Source organism: Athene noctua, chromosome 6, assembly GCF_965140245.1.
Source record: "Athene noctua chromosome 6, bAthNoc1.hap1.1, whole genome shotgun sequence".
Lineage (NCBI taxonomy): Eukaryota > Metazoa > Chordata > Aves > Strigiformes > Strigidae > Athene > Athene noctua.
The window spans coordinates 22,829,224-22,849,666 of record NC_134042.1 but is presented as its reverse complement, the minus strand read 5'-3'; the positions used below and the strand labels follow the sequence as shown (position 1 = coordinate 22,849,666).

The 20,443-nt window shown below is 35.6% G+C and overlaps 1 protein-coding gene across 5 annotated transcripts in view; it reads left to right on the top strand.

Annotated features, from left to right (window-relative positions):
- The window catches only part of HECTD1 (HECT domain E3 ubiquitin protein ligase 1), a 64,545-nt gene that overhangs the window by 28,113 nt on the left and 15,989 nt on the right, over positions 1-20,443 (top strand). For 2 of the 5 annotated variants that reach the window (XM_074909836.1, XM_074909833.1), the window contains exons 14-27: positions 4,427-4,690; positions 4,808-4,884; positions 6,312-6,446; positions 6,652-6,798; positions 7,181-7,275; positions 7,663-7,768; positions 8,766-8,900; positions 8,986-9,125; positions 9,650-9,973; positions 10,433-10,599; positions 10,800-10,976; positions 13,817-14,512; positions 17,701-17,922; positions 19,630-19,763. In XM_074909836.1, the coding sequence (XP_074765937.1) occupies positions 4,427-4,690; positions 4,808-4,884; positions 6,312-6,446; positions 6,652-6,798; positions 7,181-7,275; positions 7,663-7,768; positions 8,766-8,900; positions 8,986-9,125; positions 9,650-9,973; positions 10,433-10,599; positions 10,800-10,976; positions 13,817-14,512; positions 17,701-17,922; positions 19,630-19,763 (2,819 nt within the window). Of the gene's footprint in view, positions 1-4,426; positions 4,703-4,807; positions 4,885-6,311; positions 6,447-6,651; positions 6,799-7,180; positions 7,276-7,662; positions 7,769-8,765; positions 8,901-8,985; positions 9,126-9,649; positions 9,974-10,432; positions 10,600-10,799; positions 10,977-13,675; positions 14,513-17,700; positions 17,923-19,629; positions 19,764-20,443 lie in introns of all 5 variants that reach the window. The other 3 variants (XM_074909835.1, XM_074909831.1, XM_074909834.1) reach the window with 2 other exon arrangements.

Genomic DNA, 20,443 nt, shown 5'->3' with positions numbered 1-20,443 from the left:
CAAGATGTGATATAGTGTGTTTCTAGATTATAACACAGGTCGAAACCATGTCTAGAGGTTTTTAGATATTTTTTTTTTTTTTTTTTTTGGTCAGAAATTGTATCATGGAATCGTAGAATACCAGGTTGGAAGGGACCTCAAGGATCAGCTGGTCCAAACTTTCTTGGCAAAAGCACAGTCTAGACAAAATGGTCCAGCACCCTGTCCAGCTGAATCTTAAGTGTCCAGTGTTGGGGAATCCACCACTTCCCTGGGGAGATTATTCCAGTGACTATTCTCACCGTGAAAAGTTTTCCTCTTTTGTCCAGTCAGAATCTTCCCAGGAGTAACTTGCACCTGTTACCTCTCAACTTTCCCATGTGACTCCTTGTAAAAAGGGAGTCTCCATCTTCTTGTAGCCAGCCTTCAAATACTGGAACATGGTGATGAGGTCTTCTCTAAGCCTTCTCTTCTCAAAGCTGAACAAACCCAGTTCTCTCAGCCTTTCCTCATATGACAGGCTTCCCAGTCCCTTGATCATCTCTATGACCCTCTCCAGCCTGTCCACATCTTTTTTGTATAGCGGGGACCAAAACTGAGCATGGTATTCCAGGTGTGGCCTGACAAGTGATGAGTAGAGTAGGGTGATGACTTTATCTCTGCTGGTTGATGTTGATGCAATCCAGCACCCTGTCAGCTTTCTCTGCCACAGCAGCACGCTGTTCACTCATATTGAGCTTGTTGTGCACCAGGACCCCCAGGTTCCACAGAGTTGCTCTCCAGCCAGGTAGATCCCAGCCTGTGCTGCACTCCTGGATTATGTTTTCCCAGTGCAAGACCTTGCACTGTGCTTGTTGCACAGTTCTTGTTAGCCCACTCTTCCAGCCTATGCAGGTCTTCCTGCAGGGTGGCTCTCCCTTCTGAAAGGTTCACTTCCCTGCTCAGTTTGCTGTCATTGGCAAACTTGATCAGGGTACTCTTGATCCCATCATCCAAATGACTTACGAAGATATAAACCAGCACTGGGCCCAATATCCATCCCTGGGGTCCCCACTTGTGACAGGCTGCTGTTTTGAAAAGGAGCTATTTCCCACCACCCTCTGGGTGGGCCTGTCAGCCAGTTCCCCACCCCTTGCACAGACCACTTGTCTAGACCATAAGGTATCAGTTTCTCTAGGAGGAGGCTGTGGGGAACCATAACAGAAGCCTTGTAGAAATCCAGGTAGATGATGTCCACTGCTCACCCCACGTCACCTGAGCAGGTTACTTTGTCATAGAGGGCAGTCAGGTTTGTGAAGCGCGATTTGCCTTTGGTGAATCTTTGCTGGTTTTTCCCAGTCATGTGCTTCACTGTGACTTGTGACAGTCCCCAGGAGGATTTTTTCCATAACTTTCCCAGGGATTGAAGTAAGACTGATGGGCCTGTAATTTCCTGGATCCTCCTTTAAGGGCTTCTTGTAGATGGGAGTGACATTAGCCTTCTTCCAGCATTCTTGGTCATCACCATCTCCATGCCTTCTGCAAGATTATGAAGAACAGCCTCGCAATGACATCAGCCAGCTCTTAACACCTTTGGGTGGATATTGTCAGGACCCATCAATTTGTAGGGGTCAAGCTCCTGTAATACTTCACATGCCAATTCCTACACTGACAGTGGGTCTGTGTTTGCATCAACCTGGATTTTTGTTCCCAAAACCTGGGGGCCCACAGTGCTGGTAAAGACAGAGGTGAATAAAGAGCTGAGAACCTCTGCCTTTTCAGTGCTGTTGGTGACTCATTCACCTCTTCTGTTTAATAATGGGCCAGTCTTGTCCCTCTGTTTCTGCTTGCTGCTTAAGTAACTGGAGAACCCTTTCTTGTAGTTTTTGGCATCTGGCCAATTTCAGTTTGAGCTGAGCTTTTGCTTTTCTAACTGCATCTCAGCACTGGCAATGCCCTTGTCGTTCTCAGTGGGTAATGGTCTGCTTTTCCATGTCCAGTACGCTTCTCTTTTGGTTTTGGGAAGTCTCAGAAGCTTGAAGTCAAGCCAAGGGAGGCTTTTGCTCCACCTACTTCCCTTACCTTTAAAGGGAATTAACTGGTTTTGTGCTTCCAGGAGAGCATTTTTGAAAAACTCCCAGCACTCACTAGCTCCTTTATCCTCCATGGAAGCTTTCTACATAGTATCTCACATTCTTTTTAACAAGGCTAGTACTTAAAAAGTAAATAGTTTCTGTGTTGAGATATTTGTTTGTCATACAATACAATTTTAAGATGATCCATGTGATTACTTTCTTAAATCCTCATAGCCCCTGGATACAATTCTGCTTTCTTCCTTTCAAATGATGTGGGCGCGGGGATACTTTACTATTTCTGTACAAGGTGGCTGGAATGGGGATGGCTCAGATTAATTTGGAGTGAAGAGAAACTAAAACAGAAGTCAGATTGAGAAATTAAGATGATGTGTCTCTACATATCTTTTAAAATAGATTGAAAAAATCCCAAGGATTAAATGAGGCTTCTTGCAACTTTTATCAGATAGACATCTCCTAAGAGTGCTGACATTGCGGTGTAATTTAAGCATTAGCTCTAAGAGTGTGCAGCAGCCTCTTTTACTTAAGAGATAATTAACCTAGTATTTGTTAACTAAAATTACTACAGTACAGTATTGATTTAGAATAGTACCTTTAAGTCCTGAACTATACTATATGTTCTGCTGTCCTAAATCATTACTGATTAATCTCATCGTATACTTTTTAGTAACTTCACGGCTGGCAAGAATATAGAGGGTTGGGTAATGGCATTTGTTAGTGTTTATTGCATGATGAAAGTTGGGCTGGGAGAGGGAAATACATATATACTATGAACACTTTTGGAAGGTCTGTACTCACCCCTCTCCACATTAGCTTAATACTTGCTTTGTTTGAATTTTTAGAAAAAATAAAAATTCAATGCAAAAATTGAAATTTAATGGTAATTCTGAAGCTTTAAGTATGTCTCAAAATTCTCTCTAAGGGAACCCAAAATTATGCCCAACCATGTATTATCATTACTGTTTCAGTGCAACATTCTGTATAATAAATTTGTTAAATTGTAATTATGGAGATCTGGAGAATTTTCGTATGAAATTTCGTATGAAATTTCAAAATTATTTTTTGAAACCTCTCTAGATGCTTTGAATTGTAAGCAACAAAGATTGTTATGCCTTGAGGGCATTTTTTTTTTTTGCATAGGGATTATGTTTATATCATACAACAATAAAAATGGTAAATTAAAAAAACCTATTGCATAAGTCATTGCAGCAAAAGGAAAACAGCAATCTTACAAGTGCATGGATTACAAAAGTATTTATCAGATCAATATGCTGAAAAATGAGGATACTTGTTAATTTTGAAGTTGAGATGTAAACTTTAATGAGGTTATTGTATTTTTATTTTATATGGAATGCTTATTTTAAAAATTATGAACTCATCAGATTTTCTGGAATAATTTTCTGGAATAATTTCAGATTAGCGTGCAGCTTTTAAATTATTACAGTATCAAAATATAATTAAAACTGAGATAGTTGTTTTGAATAATTTCAGGTTAGATTACATATCCTAAAAGTAGGATATGATCCTCTTTGTCACCTATTAAATATCTCCGTATAAATATTAGCTTTTAATCAAGTTTCATGTGGTGCCATTAGATTTTTTTAAAATTTATTTTGTGTTTCTCTCAGATATAGAGATCTTCAAAATTTTTGTAATTACTAAAAGAGAAATAGGAACATCTGCATTATAACTTGAATTAACATAATGTCACTGTACGAAGTAGCATAATTGTGACTACCTTCTCTGAGGTGAATGTAGTTCTACAAAAGAGATGAATAAAAGTTTTAATAGAGCTTAAAATGTTTTGGGTGCCTTTGACACTGAATCAGCAAATAGCTATTAGCTCAAATTTGCTTGTAGCATATGTTGATTGTCAGACTCGTAAAATTTTGTTGGATTTTTTTTTTCTGATTTTTTATGTCTTCAACATTTTTTCTCTACTTGCTTTAAGCCATGAAGTTGATTGCTGTTTTCCTGTTGGAGGATTAATTTGATTTCCTTCTTCTAAAAACTCACTTTTGAGAATTGTTTGTGCTGGCCGTAATGAGAGAAATTATTTTTGCAAGACTAAAAGTTTATCATGGATTTCTTTGATCTTCCTATTATAATTGTAAAGATGAATTAATACATTTTTTCAATAGCACCATTCAGAGAGAGTTACATTGTCCACTTTGATGCAATCATGAAATAAATTACTGTTGAAGTACAGAAATATACTGGGAAGACATTTAGAATACTTTAAGACCCTTAATTTCAAACTGAATTTTGCATTGAATGTACTCAGTTGTTTTGCTCTTACAAAAAAAAATTGTTTGGGATGATTGTGGAATCAATTGTTGAAAGAAAACAAATAATGTTTGTTTCTTTTTAAATAGAAAGTAGGAGTGAGTTCCTTGAGAAGTTACAAAGAGCTCGAAGCCAAGTAAAACCATCTACCACAAGCCAGCCAATTTTGTCGGCACCAGGGCCAACTAAACTTACTGTAGGAAACTGGTCACTCACCTGTTTGAAAGAAGGAGAAATTGCTATTCACAATTCCGATGGTCAGCAAGCTACAATACTGAAAGAAGATCTGCCAGGCTTTGTGTTTGAATCTAACAGAGGAACAAAACATTCATTTACAGCTGAAACCTCTTTGGGTAAGTATGTAGGTACGTGTTATGTGCAGGTAGGAGCAAGTGTATATGAGATAGTTTTTCTGTTTGTTGCTTTTCATACCTGTGAGAAATTGTGACTTTTCTAAAAATACGTTGCAGGGTCAGAATTTGTGACTGGCTGGACAGGCAAAAGAGGAAGAAAGCTGAAATCTAAACTGGAGAAGACAAAGCAAAAGGTTGGTGAGCATCTGTGAATATTATACTTAGAATTTAACTGAGTTTGTTTTATTTTATAATATGCTTATGGAGTTGTAATTTTCTCTTAGAGGATTAAAATGTCTGATTTCAACTTAGACAGAATTATATGCTAACCTTGAAGGGGAAAACTTCACTCAGAACAAAGCACCGCTGCAGCTGCTTTTATGCAGCATTCTGAGTAAACTCTGTGCTCTTCTAGAGGAAGACAAATTTTCTTTTAAAAATGTAAAGAAATCCAATCCTCCTGACCTATATTTGTGTGGTTCCATAGGTTTCTTCCTTTTCTTATGTGAAAAGATGTTATGATCAGTACTACAGTTGTATCAGCAGCATATGTTACTTCTGTTCACTGCATTTGGATACTAATTTTAGACTGGATATCGTGACAGATGGGGGATGGAAGTGAGCAGTCTGTATTGAAAGAGTTGTGGTAGTGAAGCAAAGTGTGTAAAAGCCCTCATTTTAGACTCCTCTAAACTTCTTTCTTTTCTCAAATTGGGAAGGGAAAAAAAGAGGATCTAAGAAATCAAGTATTAAGCTTTTCATAAAAATACAAAATAACAGTATATTCTGTGGCCAGCTGATGTCAAGGGCTCAAGCTAATCTTCAGTCTTGACCTCTCTTGCAGTTTCTAACAGTGCAGCTGATACGTTGTGTACAAAAATCTGCAGCATCTAAGGACCCTTATATCTGAGGAAATATGACACTAAATTGAAAATTGAAATACTGTGTGAATGAGGATAGGTGGAATGATAAAAGGAAGGCAGTGCTCTTTCATTCCCGAGGTTGTACTATGTAGCTCTGAAGCTTGTGAAACGTGTTATTGTAGGACATGTGTTGATAATGAGAAGGAAACATTTTTGAGGAATTTTTTTTGAACAAAATGTTGTTTAATAAGAGTTTATTTTATCAAATCTGTATCTCATGTGATCCATACTTTGTAGAAAAAGTAATTCTTGGTATAAGGTCATATAAGGACTTCCTGTGTGTATTTGCTTAACAAATGTGAATAGACCATTCTGAATACAGAAACTGTATAAAACCCCCTTAATCTTATCTCTAAAAACATTACCAGATCCGTGATACAGTTCTAAAGAAACAGATTTACAGATTGAGAGTCCTGTCATTTCTCTTAACTTTGTGCTCTGATTTTTAATATGTGATGGTAACCTTAGCTTCTGTAAGTTTCAGTAAGAATCTGTGTATTTCCATTTATTTCTCCTGTACTTTTATCCTTTCACAACCTTTGCATTTCATGATCTGTGATAGCTTTGGTTCTTTCCTATTTGTTTGTGTGTGTCATGGAATTCTTTATTAAAGATGACCAAGTTTCTAGTATCTTGGAGAATAATAATAGCCTCGTTACACTAAGGTATGACTTCTGATTATCAAAATCAATTTGTAGGTACGCACTATGGCAAGAGATTTATATGACGATCATTTTAAAGCTGTTGAAAGCATGCCTCGGGGAGTAGTTGTAACACTGAGGAACATAGCAACACAGTTAGAGTCTTCATGGGAACTTCATACAAACAGACAGGTACTGTGTGATGTTGGTGGAAAGCACATAATAATCTTGAGACTAGTCTGTCATGATGGAAAGTTGCAATATGTCTGTCTAAAATGTGGCGGTTCTTAATGCATGTAATTCCTAGTTACGTACTTCACTGGGCCATTATTTTTCAAATGAAGCAAATGGAAAAACAGTTAGCTTGTGTCACCATAATTGTCTTTTTGTCTTCCAGTGTATTGAAGGAGAAAATACTTGGAGAGATTTAATGAAGACTGCTCTGGAAAACTTAATTGTACTGTTGAAGGATGAGAATACTATTTCTCCATATGAAATGTGCAGTAGTGGCTTAGTTCAATCGTTGCTTACAGTTTTAAATAATGTGAGTTTATAGACCTTAATTCTCTGAAGAAAAACTTACTAAAAAAATATTGTAGGCATGTGCCTTAATTTAAAAAAAATCTATTATAAATGTGGCATTTTCCCGTCTTGCTGAAAACCATTCAGACTTGCTCCAGGTAGTGGTCTACCTGTTGAATATATGCAGTCACAATAGATGACTTCAGTTCAAATAAGCCATTAAAAATCTTTAAATCAACCCTGGTCAGTTCTAATGGCAGATACCATTTAGCTTTTCACGTACAGATTTTAAATGGGGAATTCAGCAAGACTGGACAGATGCTTTGGCTAGTGTAAAGAATAAATATATTTCTTTGTCTTAGAAATAACGTGTTTTGTGGTTTGTTTGTTTTTTTTTCTTCTAGAATGTTGATTTAGATGTGAAACAAGACTGTAGTCAACTAGTAGAGAGAATAAATGTTTTCAAAACAGCATTCAGTGAAAATGAAGACGATGAAAGGTAAAACTAAAAGCAAACCAAAAAACCCTTTACATCTGTTTAAATTAAAGACCAAGGAACTGTTCTTTCTGTTTCAGTTTGTCTTTGGAGTAGAAAATTGGTCTTAAAAGACAGATTCTGCTATACTGAAAATTTTACTGAATCACTTCTTTCTGTAAGAGTCAACTAATGTACTGAATGTACATCTGTTGACAGATATGAAGGTGACTTCATCACTGTACAGTTTAATATTTTTCTTATTGTGCTGTAATCACATGCCTAGAACAGATGACATCAGTAGAAATAGCATGCAGAGGTATTTGCTACAGCTGGTTACTATTCTCTGAGATACTGTAGAATTTTTTTTCTCTTTGTTCTGTGTAACATAGTAACTGTTCTTTTTCACAGTCGTCCAGCAGTTGCATTAATTCGGAAATTGATAGCAGTGTTGGAATCTATTGAACGTCTACCTCTCCACTTATATGATACACCAGGATCTACATATAATCTTCAGGTAAATGTACAGTGATAACAATGTCACACTGACTGATGCACATCTGAATGTTATATGTGAATTATAGGAGAAGTTACACACATTAAGTTTGTATGAAGCATATTCTTGTAAAAGTGGATAGAACTAGGTAAAGGACAATAAACTTTTTGGCATCTGTTTCCTGTAACACACAACGTAAATGTTTGGATGTTCCTCTACTGTCACTTTTACACTGTGCATTGAAAGAAAATTTTGATTGAAGAGATAATGCGTTTGTTGTTTCTTTTCTCTTCAAGTATTGTTCACTTTATATGGAAATATGCCCCCTAGTAAGTGTCCTTACTGCTTGAGTGAGCATTTTGTTGAAGGCAATTGTAAGACCTGTTTATTTGAGATGACTAGGGATGGGCTATAATCATTAAGAGGGTCCCTTCTAGGGCTGTGTGTTCATTTGGTAATATAAGGCACCTGCAGGATCAGCAGCTACTTAAAAGGAAAGCTGCAGTTTGGCTAAAAGTATCTCTTGGTTTTGTCCAGTTTGTGTGGAGTCTTAATTTTTTTCTGTTTGAAAGTACACTTCAGGATTTTGCAGGATGTCAGTTTAAATATTTCTGTTTTGATGGTAAATTATTAGAAAATAGTTGTAGAAAGTTGCAAACCCACTGTTGTTATTGGATATTTTGAAAAAACATTTTCAGTTTTGATATTATAGTAGTTGCCAGTCTACAGGATTTGGAAATAAAAGATATAAAACATGTAGAAAGTGAGAAAATACTGTCTTGAATGTGTAATTGACTTAGACATTGACTGTCATATTAAATAATTGTTTGGTTAATTGAAAAAATGGAGTACTAGGGGATTACTTTTTAAAGCATTAAATTAGAATATAGTTTGCTTAAGTTGTGCAACAAAAATACTTGATACATGACTAAAACCGTTGCAGTGAAATATATTGCTTTTCTTAAAATTACAAAACCTAAACAGAAAAGCCTGTATTAATGTTTAGTTACTCTTTCAGATATTGACAAGGCGCTTGAGGTTTCGTTTGGAACGTGCCTCAGGGGAGACATCTTTAATAGATCGAACTGGTAGGATGCTAAAGATGGAGCCGTTGGCAACTGTTGAATCTCTAGAACAGTATCTCCTGAAAATGGTGAGCAACATACCACACAGATAGTTCACAAGGAATGGTTGCTTTCTGCATCTCTAATATATGATTTCTTTTCATTCATCTGTAGGTAGCAAAGCAATGGTACGACTTTGATAGGGCTTCATTTGTTTTTGTACGAAAACTGCGTGAAGGCCAAACGTTTGTGTTCAGGCATCAACATGATTTTGATGAAAATGGAATTATTTACTGGATTGGGACAAATGCAAAGTGAGTTTCTTCAAAGCTAAATATTTTGAAGTCAGATAGAATAAACTGTGATCCATGGCCGGGGTGGGTAGAGAATTCATAATGAAATGAAATCTGTTGTAATTTTTCTAGGAGTGGGAGATATCCCTGCATTTACTGTTGATCAATACAATTACATTTCTTTTTGCTCTATTCGAATAATGGAATAATTTGAATCTCTGAACTTGTGTTGGGAAATTGCTCATATGCTTACCTAAGAAATTAGGAAGTGGGGAAGTTTGGATCTTTGTTTTTGTTTGCCATGGTTTGCTTTGCTTTTGTTGTTGGGGTGTTTTTGTTGTTGGTTTGCTTTGCTTTTTAAACCACTGTAGTAAAGACATGTTTGGAACATCTCTAAAGTTATCTAATTATCTAAAATTATGTTAATCATTTTGATTTGTAATAAACTTAGCTGTTTAGTTTACAGTAAATGTCAAATGTTAACTGATACCTGTTTTTTTTAATGTAAGCAATAATTGAACAATACATTTTTCTTTTTAATACAGAACCGCGTATGAATGGGTAAATCCAGCAGCCTATGGGTTAGTAGTGGTTACTTCCTCAGAAGGAAGAAATCTGCCTTATGGCCGTTTAGAAGACATCCTAAGCCGTGACAGTTCAGCTCTCAATTGTCATACTAACGATGATAAGAATGCTTGGTTTGCCATAGACCTTGGCCTTTGGGTTATACCATCAGCTTATACATTACGCCATGCTCGAGGTTATGGACGATCTGCTCTCAGAAATTGGGTTTTCCAGGTATCTAAGGATGGTCAGAACTGGACTACTTTGTATACTCATGTTGATGACTGTAGTCTCAACGAACCAGGGTATGTCAGCGTATTTGATCACTTTTTATAAAACTGAGTTTAGGTAAAAATGTACTACTTGACTGTAGACTAATTTAATGTGTACTGTAGGTGTACTAACTATATAAAGAAATGCTAGGTGATCTAAATTATCAAGGATGGGCTGCAATATAAGTGATTCATAAGCTCTCTGTGTGGTTCACATAATGGCATTTGTGCTTTTCCATCATTGTAAATTTTGGACTTGATATTTTTTTGAGAAAATAGTAACACCAGCACTCATTCAGAGTTTGTCCCTAGTGTTAATAGATTTTATGTATCTTGTATTCTTGGCAGTTTTCTGCTTTTTATCCATACATGATCACCATTATGGTTTTGTTTGCTTTGGTACTAAGGTTTTTTGGTTTTGTGTGATTTTGTTTTTTTGTTTGTGTTTTTTTTTTATCCCCCACCCACACCTCCTTTGAAATAACTTTAAAGGTCTACAGCAACATGGCCTTTAGATCCTCCAAAAGATGAGAAACAAGGTTGGAGACATGTTAGAATAAAACAGATGGGAAAGAATGCCAGTGGGCAAACACACTACCTCTCCCTGTCTGGATTTGAACTTTATGGCACTGTGAATGGAGTATGTGAAGATCAGCTGGGTAAGAAGAAGAATGTGTACATCCTATTTGTTCTCTTGAAATGCTAATGAACAAACAATATAAAAATCAGTGTGAAAAAGCAAGATAACTTTTGCAGTAGAACTTGCTTGGAAACAAACACAAAATTATTCTCCATTCAATGAAGAAATGGAGTCAAAAAGACTTCCAAGTCTCTTCATTTCAATTTACATTTCTTGTAGGAAAAGCTGCTAAAGAAGCTGAAGCAAATCTGCGAAGGCAGCGACGTCTGGTCCGTTCTCAGGTGTTGAAATACATGGTTCCAGGAGCTCGTGTAATCAGAGGAATTGATTGGAAATGGAGAGATCAGGATGGAAGCCCACAGGGTGAAGGCACTGTTACAGGAGAATTGCATAATGGTGAGCATGAATTGCCTGAATTTGTAAATGTCTGTAGCATGATTAGTTCATGTGGAATGGGTAGCATTAAAATAGTGCCATTGTAGTGCCTTGATGAAATTTTAAATATTTTGGGAAGAAGGAATTTAAGTACTACAACTGTTTTGGAGTTTCACAGATGGACCACTTTAATGTATGAAAAAAAATTCTTGCTGTAAATGAAACTTTTGTAGAGCTTTGCTTATTTAAAATACCTAACTGTTATTTGGGCATCTGTGGCAAGGAAGAAAAAGTATGTGAAGGTGATTCATGCAAACTGATTAACCTTTGGGCCTGCAAAATCTATAATTACCTTCTTCGTTTCTTCTAGCTTAGCATTTGCAATATTTTTCTTCCCTTTTTTTGTATCCTGTACCTTTCCTCCCTTGCTAGCTTCATTGGGATCAAGTTGCTATTTTAATTGAAAGCATGAAAAGTAATTAACTTACGGAGCAAAATAAAAACCTACAACACCAGGGAAGTCAGTGCTTAGGAAGCTAAAATATTGAAGAGGCTCCAGAAGAGGTGATGATCTTGTCAGCTGAGCATGCTTTCCAATTTTTTCTGTCTTCTCCCCCTATTTAGGGGTATATAAGACTTGCCTTGTTTCTGAAGCATCTTCAGCCACTCTTAGGCTCATCTTAGTCAGATTCTAAATTTTCTTCTAGTTTCTGAGTTGTCAGCTCACAAACATGGAGAAATGTCCAAAGTACAATGTCTTAAAATGTTTTGACACTTTGAATCTTATTTAAGTCATTCAGTATAGCTTGTAGGGAATTCTTCTGTCGTCTGTATATTGTTCTTATCAGATGCAACAGTATCCATAGCCACATTCTCACTTTGAAGACTTTAGGTATTATTGGTGAGTAGTATTCTATTAAATCAGTTTTTTTGTTCCTATGTTCCAGTAAAACTTACCCATTTAAGAACAGGTGAAATTGAGGTTCATTTATCAAATGTTGATGCCAATGTGAAATGTGTATCAGCAGACTCTTATTCCTGCTACAGTTGTCTTTCAAATAGAATTTTGAAAATAGTATCGTACTGACTTTTTGTCATTATTCACAAGTTTAGACAAATCTTGAGTTGTTTTAGATATGTAATGGGAGAGCAGTAAGACTCCAAGTACATAATATATATTAAGAAGTACAGAATTAAAACTCTTTGTTAAGGAAAACAAACTAGACAAAGCAAGGACAGTTATTTAGTTATTCTTTTACAAGAGACCCTGTTCAGTTATTCATAAAGGGGAAAAATTACACTGTTTAGCTACAGTATGGAACTTTTTTTTTGTTTGTTTGGTAAGAAATGCAACTAAACTGTAGAAAGAAAAATTCAGAATTGCTTCACAACTTTACCCTTCAAAGGTTTAGCAACATGAAGCTACTCAAATATAGCTCATGAAGATGGAATCAAATCATACAAGAAAAACATGATCTGAACATCCTCATGTGGGGATGAGATGTCTTCTTACCGTATCGGAAAACTTGATAATACTCTTCCTCCAGAGTGATATTTCTAAACAGAAAATTGCCTGTAATATTCTGTTTTGGTCTAGAACTGATGACTTTTGGATAGTTATAAGGTAAAAGTGCACCTGACAGTCCTAGAAATAGTATTTTACTTCAAATTAGCTCTCTTCTATTTTACTAAAGAAAAATGGGTGTGTATACCTGAACCTGACATCTTATTTTGAATTTCTATCTGAGGCTACAAAAGATGACTGAGCTTTAGAGATTTTAACTTTAAAGGAAACATGTATCAATTAAAATAGTGACAATAAGTTTTGTTACAGTTAACACACAATAAGAAATACTAGAAAGAATTTTTTTTTCGTGAATGAGATTGTGGTACATAGTCATACTCAGTCAAGCAAAAATAAATTGGTTTGCCCCTTTTTCTGTCCTAGTTAGCTAAATTTTGATATCCTCATTATTGCAGACCTATTGTGTAACTGTTAAAAAAAATACTACTCTAAATAATCACTTAATAAAGGAATTGAAGAGTAGCATCTCTTTTCAGTGTTGTTTTGGTCCCAGTATAAAGTTCCCTTCTGTGAAATGTATTCTTCTTGCCAACCCTGAAATCTTACTTATAGTCCTTACCTGACTGCTGTAAGACTTTTTCTGTGAATAAGAAATGTTTGAGTCTGTGTAAAACCCTGAGTATCAGTAAAGTAATTCTTTCACTTTATAGGGCGAGAATAATAAATACAAAAGTAATCAGTTTCATAAAATGTCTTGTCGCATACATATGCTTATCCACAAACATTTAACAAAGAAAAACACCATAGAATGCCCTTGCCAGAATTGTAACTTCTTGACAGATATTAATAAAGTTAAGATTCTACATTTTAATATATGTTTCTGTTATTAGAGAATTTAATAATAAAATTTTGGGAGATCCTAGTAGGTTAGGTTCCTTCATGAAGGAAACTATTTTTGGCTGGATTCTGGGACCCTGGGCTGATCATGCTTGCTACCTCAATGTTAACAACACTTTAAAATACCAAATTCTTTAGATTAAACCACTTCCTTTTTAATTGGCATTGAGTTATCTAGTGATTTTATTAATTCAGACATGCAGCCCTTATGAGAAGCTGATCCCACATTGTGGAGCTACTGTCTGACACGCTCCTATCTGCTTTCTGCTGGATCTCACAAACTGCTGTCCCTTTCCAGGCTGGATTGATGTCACCTGGGATGCTGGTGGCTCTAACTCTTACCGTATGGGCGCAGAAGGAAAGTTTGACCTCAAGCTTGCACCAGGGTACGACCCTGATTCAGCGGCATCACCCAAACCTGTTTCATCCACTGTTTCAGGCACAACGCAGTCATGGAGCAGCTTGGTGAAAAACAACTGTCCAGACAAGACGACTGCTGCTGCAGGCTCCTCAAGTAGAAAAGGAAGCAGCAGTTCTGTGTGTAGCGTGGCCAGTAGCAGCGACATCAGCTTGGGCTCGACCAAAATGGAGCGGAGATCAGAAAGTGTAATGGAGCAAAATATAGTTTCAGGCACTGACGTCCATGAACCAATTGTTGTTCTGTCTTCCGCTGATAGTGTGCCTCAGGCTGAAGTAGGGTCATCTTCCAGTGCAAGCACCAGCACCTTAACAGCGGACATGGGAAATGAAAATGCAGAGAGGAAGTTAGGTCCTGATAACTCAATACGTACTCCTGGGGAATCCAGTGCTATATCCATGGGAATTGTTAGCGTAAGCTCTCCCGATGTGAGTTCAGTCTCCGAACTGACTAATAAAGAAGCAGCTTCCCAACGACCTCTAAGCTCTTCAGCAAGTAACAGACTCTCAGTCAGTTCTTTGTTGGCTGCTGGGGCACCAATGAGCTCCAGTGCAAGCGTTCCCAACTTATCATCTCGAGAAACTTCCAGCCTGGAGTCCTTTGTACGAAGAGTGGCAAACATAGCACGTACCAATGCCACAAACAACATGAATTTAAGTCGAAGTAGCAGTGATAACAATACTAATACTTTGGGAAGAAATGTCATGAGCAGTGCAAGTAAGTAAGCTATGTTTATTTTCAGTTGAAGCTGGTTTTGTTTCTTTGACTTTCATTAGACTTAAAAGTTTGGATTCTGTTGGCCTGAGGGAGAAATGAACTTAGAGCAGCCTTGACTTTGTGTGTACCTGTAGAACTCATGAAGAGCTCACAGAGTTCCTGTCAGCTGGGAAGTGTTATGTTGCCCTGTGTTCTCAGATTACACTGTGGTACCCATCACTTAGAAAATAATTTGAATTTGATGTCTATTACATGTTTAGGAAGAGAGAGTGTATGGTTTAGATTAAGAGGCTGAAAGAGTAGCAACAGTAGCTGATGTGGGATATTCTTGCTTTCTGATCTGTGTAGATTTTGCATACTCACCTGTATCTGCCTGTTTCTGTTAATTTTTCCATTTTCCTCAGGAAAGTCACTTTGTGCATATTGTGAAGTCTCTGAGTTTAGGAGCTAAGAACACAGTAGAAAGAAGTGCACTCAGTATGTTGGAATCTACTAAAATTTCTGCATTCTATCAGGCCAAATAATTTAACGTACTCTAATACTGTGTATGTTTTCTAAAGATGGTGTGGTCATTAAGGCTTGGATTTGGGGAACTGTTCAGCCATATTAAGCATAAGGAATTTTGTGGTTAACAATGATTTAAATGGCATTATGTACATGCTTTAATATTTATTTGCATGTTCTCAGATTATATGTAGAATCAAGATATTAGCAGGTAAGTTGTAAACCTGCTTCTTGTGAATTCGCTCCTCTGAGTTTTTAGCATGTTCCTATCAGAGTTGTTACTCAGCCAGCCTTGTTAGGTATTTTGTTCAGTGATGGTGATAGTATTTTAACCGGAGAGCTGCATTTCCTGAGGTATGCAGGTTAGAAAAACTAAAATTACCCAAGTCAGAAAGAAACACTTCTTGTTAAGCTTTCATGCTTTTCTAGGACTTCTATGCTTCCATGTTTAAAAATGTGGTCCTTGCTTCTAGCATTTCTAAAATTTTTCTAATACTGTTTTCTTTTTCTGTTGGGGAGATTTTTTTATAATTTATTCTTACATTCATAATTCTGATATTGGGGACATGCACACATAGTTTCAGCCTGCATTAAAAATGTAAATAAGATACTCAAGGGAAGGTTTCCAGTAATTGATACCCTTTTAGGCAGATAGTGCCTCTTGGTTCTGCAGTAGTTTTGTGCTGGGGGAAAGGATCATCTTTGCAAAACATAGTAAGATGCTTCAACAACATGTTTAACAGATTTTGTGAATATTTGATACATACAGTGCTAAAATTGGAAATAAGAATGTGGCAAATTAAAAATTGGATTTAATATTAAGATATGTTCATGTTTTAAAATTATCCCTCATGTAGGAAATATTTTGTTTTATGCATTTTATACAAATAGAAAGTGTAAATGGAAACTTGTGCCCCCGAAAGAGCTGAGAAACTAAATTTGAGCAATCTTACCAAAATTCTATTAGACCATTGTAAAAAGCTTGTGTGGTTTTTTTTTTTTTTTTTTTTTTTAAATGTTTCTTTGGCCTGTCCAGGTTTAGAAACAAAACTCAAAAAACCCAACCCAGAAAGTCAAGTCTGAAATCGTGATTAGTGATGTCTTTCTGGACTTGGTATAGGGCTTACATTTAAAAACATAAGTATTTGTCAGGAGTTAAGTGATGTCTAGGGTGGCCAGTTTCAATTTGTTCTTGAAATCAGGGCAAATGAAATGCTGACACTTAATGGCTTTTTCTGTTTATTATAACAGCAAGGAATTTACTGTTATTAATTAGAAGTGGAAGATATGAATACTGAACAGCTTAAGAAAAACTCTTTGGTTTGGAAAATTTCAATGCTTTCATGGAGATGAGCATAGGTCTGTTAATAACCCTGAATTTAAATTTCATTCTGTCCCTCTCCATGCATAGAAATAATTTCAAGCACTATACCTGCTTGGGTCACCTTTCCTGATATTTTGCATTATTATATTTTTATTTACGAACTGTTACTTATGTTCCTTAGAAGAAAAAAAAAGTATCTGACGAACAACAAAAATAGAAACTTTCTCAAAAAGCTACCAAATGCACTTAGGGGAAGAATCTTTGTTGTATTGTATCCTCCTTCAAGGGTAGTAACCTTTGCAAACCTTTATAATAATAGTCTGAAATTCAGAATTTAGATTTTATTTTTTAAGAAAGCAGTGCCTCAATTTACATAAGCTGCAATAACAAAAATGTTTACTTTAAAACTACAAAACTTGCATTTTATAAATTTTAGTAAAGATAGATCAAAAAACATAAGGTTTAAATTTAAGTATTAGGTGACCCCTCAAATTTGCATGTGCAAACATGGGATTAATCTCTTGTTTGAAGATAAACATTCAAGAAAATGTTTTGAAGATCAGGATGTAAATGTGTAGTTACACACAGGTATAACTTAGTTATATACACTGTTGGGAATTCTTTCAACTGAGTTTACAGTGAAATTCAGTCTTGTTTCAGTTGTTAACTAAAATGCATTTACTTTTATTTTAATGTGCAGTAGGGTAACTTCTTAGCCGTTGCTTGCTTATTCTGAAAATTATTTATATAAATCATCCAACATAAGTAAGGTATGAAGTCACGTTTTGCAGTACCGCCAACTCAGGTTTGTTGTCCATCATGAGTATATGTGCTAATAGTTATGTGAAAGATAATGAGTCAGAGTTGCGTTAAGAAATTAAGAAAAATGCACAAAAATCACAAGTTTCACATCTGTCTTACTATATTCTGTTCTCAATTCATTTATGTATAGTTAAACTGTTTTCCCTGTGTAATTTTAATGATCTTGTTGTTTAGACTTTAAATTACATTTTAAGCTTAAAGACAGATGGAGTGTTGGAGTAACATATATCAGAAATACTTTTCATATGTTGAAAATGAAATGAAGTAATTTCAGATTTACATTGGGATTTGGGGATTTATTTAATAAGATTGTTTTAAATGTATGGAAGGGAATACGCTCAGAAATGGGCATCTGCATTTTAGGGTGCACTTTTGCACTGGGAAACCCTTTCCCTTTAGACTGTTATTCTTTGTTGTAAAATAACACATCTGATAATTTTTCAACCCCAGTATATTTTTCAACACAGGAGTCATGCATGTAAATTGTACTCTAAGTCATCAAATCATTTATTTTATCTTACCATATCTTTATCTATAGCTTCTCCTCTTATGGGTGCCCAAAGTTTTCCTAATCTGACTACAACTGGTACCACATCAACAGTGACCATGTCTACATCCAGTGTTACTAGCAGCAGCAATGTAGCTACAGCAACTACAGTTTTATCTGTTGGTCAGTCGCTTAGTAATACTCTAACTACTAGCCTAACATCAACATCTAGTGAGAGCGATACAGGTCAGGAGGCAGAATATTCTTTATATGGTAAGTTTCATTTTTAAATGAACATAAGCAGACTTCCCATTAATGATTTTTCCTTTTCTTCCATTGTTATGTTTTTCTCATATAGTTTATTTACTGAAACATATTTGAAAGTTGAGCTGTTCATATGTTACTAGTTCTGTAAGGCAGTAAGTAAAATAATGTTAACAGAGTAGTATTTCTGTATGTTTTCAGATCTTTATTTCCATCAGTTTCTATCCCATGTTATTATTATTTACGATATAGTTTATTCAGGCACTTAATCTTTTCCTTAATCAAATAAGTTTAGTATCTAATGTAGTTTGCATATGAAGTGCTAAGTAAAACCAAAATGTTATTCTCATTGTGTAGGCATGCTGCATGCTCAGTCTGAGGCCCCTTGTATTACTCAGTGATTGAAAAGCGTCTGCCATTAGGCACGTTATACACTTAAAATAGTATATGAAGTTCCAAGTATCTCAGTACCATAATAGTAACTGCAAAAAATTGGGAAGAATGCAGAAATGAAAATGACATGGAGAATGGAATTATATGATTTGAGAAACAGAATCCAGAGTTATGTGGGCACTATATGCTAGAAACAGACATTAGGACAGAAGTTATTTGGAGGATATGAGTACTGTGAAAAAAGATTTAGTTAACTAGGTTGATAATATCTAGGAATCAAGTTGATGAAATGATATCAAGAAAAAACCTGGGCTAGATATGGGAAAATACTTCCTAATGTAAAGTTTATTGGATTCTGAGATGTTAAAAGATACCTGATTTGTTAAAAATTTGATTGGGTTAAGATTGTGTTCTATTTTGTTGTGTATTGAAATTGCTTAAAAAATATCTGATAATTACAATGGATATTGGAATTGAGCTGCTTGGAGGTGCTCAATTAAGATATCTGCATATGCCATCTCCATTCTTTCAGTTAAGTATCATTTGATCTTTTGATTGGGTGACAAGGCTTAAAGTATATCATAAACAACTGGGCAAATAGAATTATCTTAAAATTTCTGTTGGGCCATTGGCAACAATTCAAAGGGTATTTGGTTGATACGGATAGTTTATATGTGTCTAGAAAGATGTAAAAGTTCAAAGATTCATCCCAGTCCACCTTGAATTGTTGTGAACTTCCTTTCTCATTTTGGGAGATTGGTTTTTAAGTCTTAGTACTTGGTGAATAAAATTGAACTTTACACCTGCCTTCAGCTTCTTGTTACAGAAATTAATTAGCAGTTGAATCTTTTAAAATGTTGCTCTTAAATGTCCTTTTATATTTATAAATGTTCTCTTATATGTCCTTTACATTGTAATTTGAGGTCTAAGCCACACATTCTTAGTGGAAATTACATCGCTAACTTGTTTTTAAAATTAATTAGACATAGAATCAGGCAAAATACAAATTTTTGTACCCTTTTTTTTTTTCATCTTTGGTAATTTAAAATAAGTGGTAAAAGCAAATGAGAAACTGATCACTTGCTTATCACTCTTAATTATACAAATGTTAAGTGATTCTTTTGTTAACTGTTGACTAGACCCCTGCACTCTGTCAGGTGTATGTTTTTATCACAGCTTTTAATTTTATTATGCCATAAACAATGTTCTAGTTTTCTCTTGTTTTTTCACTCTTCCCAATGCTCCTCTAATTTTCCAAAATTTTGCTTTGAAATTTATTCTTGGCTTTTGTTCTGTATGTAAATATATATATATGTATTATAGATTTCCTTGATAGCTGCCGAGCTAGTACTCTGTTGGCAGAGTTAGATGATGATGAGGATCTACCTGAACCAGATGAAGAAGATGATGAAAATGAAGATGATAACCAAGAAGATCAAGAATATGAGGAAGTTATGGTACAGTATAGTTCGCATGGATATCTTAATTGACTAACAGAGGCATTAAAAATCCACAGATTCTTTTTGCAATGTGGGGTACTATCTATAATATTTCCATTTATTAAAACAAATGTATTTAGATTTTGGACTCCTAGTTTGGAGTACTGATCCATTAAGACTCTAAATGAAATGCCGAAGTTAAAATCACATTCTACTTTTTGGGGGCTGCAAACTGAACACTGCTTTTCAAAGGCAGTTCATTGTCGCTTTTCCCCATTCTTGCATGTATTTTGAGTATTAAGAAAGTTGTTTTCGTGCCTTCAAATGGATGTGATAAAATTGCAAGGCCTCAGTAGACAGGGCACCCAACAGGGCAGTCTGCTTTCTGTATAGATTTGATTGTACCACCTTCAATTCCAGCAAAATGGAATTCCGGTGGGTTTTTTTGAACACCAGCACACCCTGAGACCTTATAGGTCAGAATTAACATCTTAAAGCCAGCCTGGGAACAAGTTGACAGATAGTCGAAATGATGGATCACTAGTTTACTGGCTGATTAAATGGTCTGACTTTGCAGGGAGACTGCTGAGTTTTGTAATGATACAGTTGTGGGATGTGTGAAGCAAACTGTAATAATTTTATGCCAGAGGAAATATCTCTTTTGAAAAAAAAGGCAGGACAGACCCCAACTGGTTAGT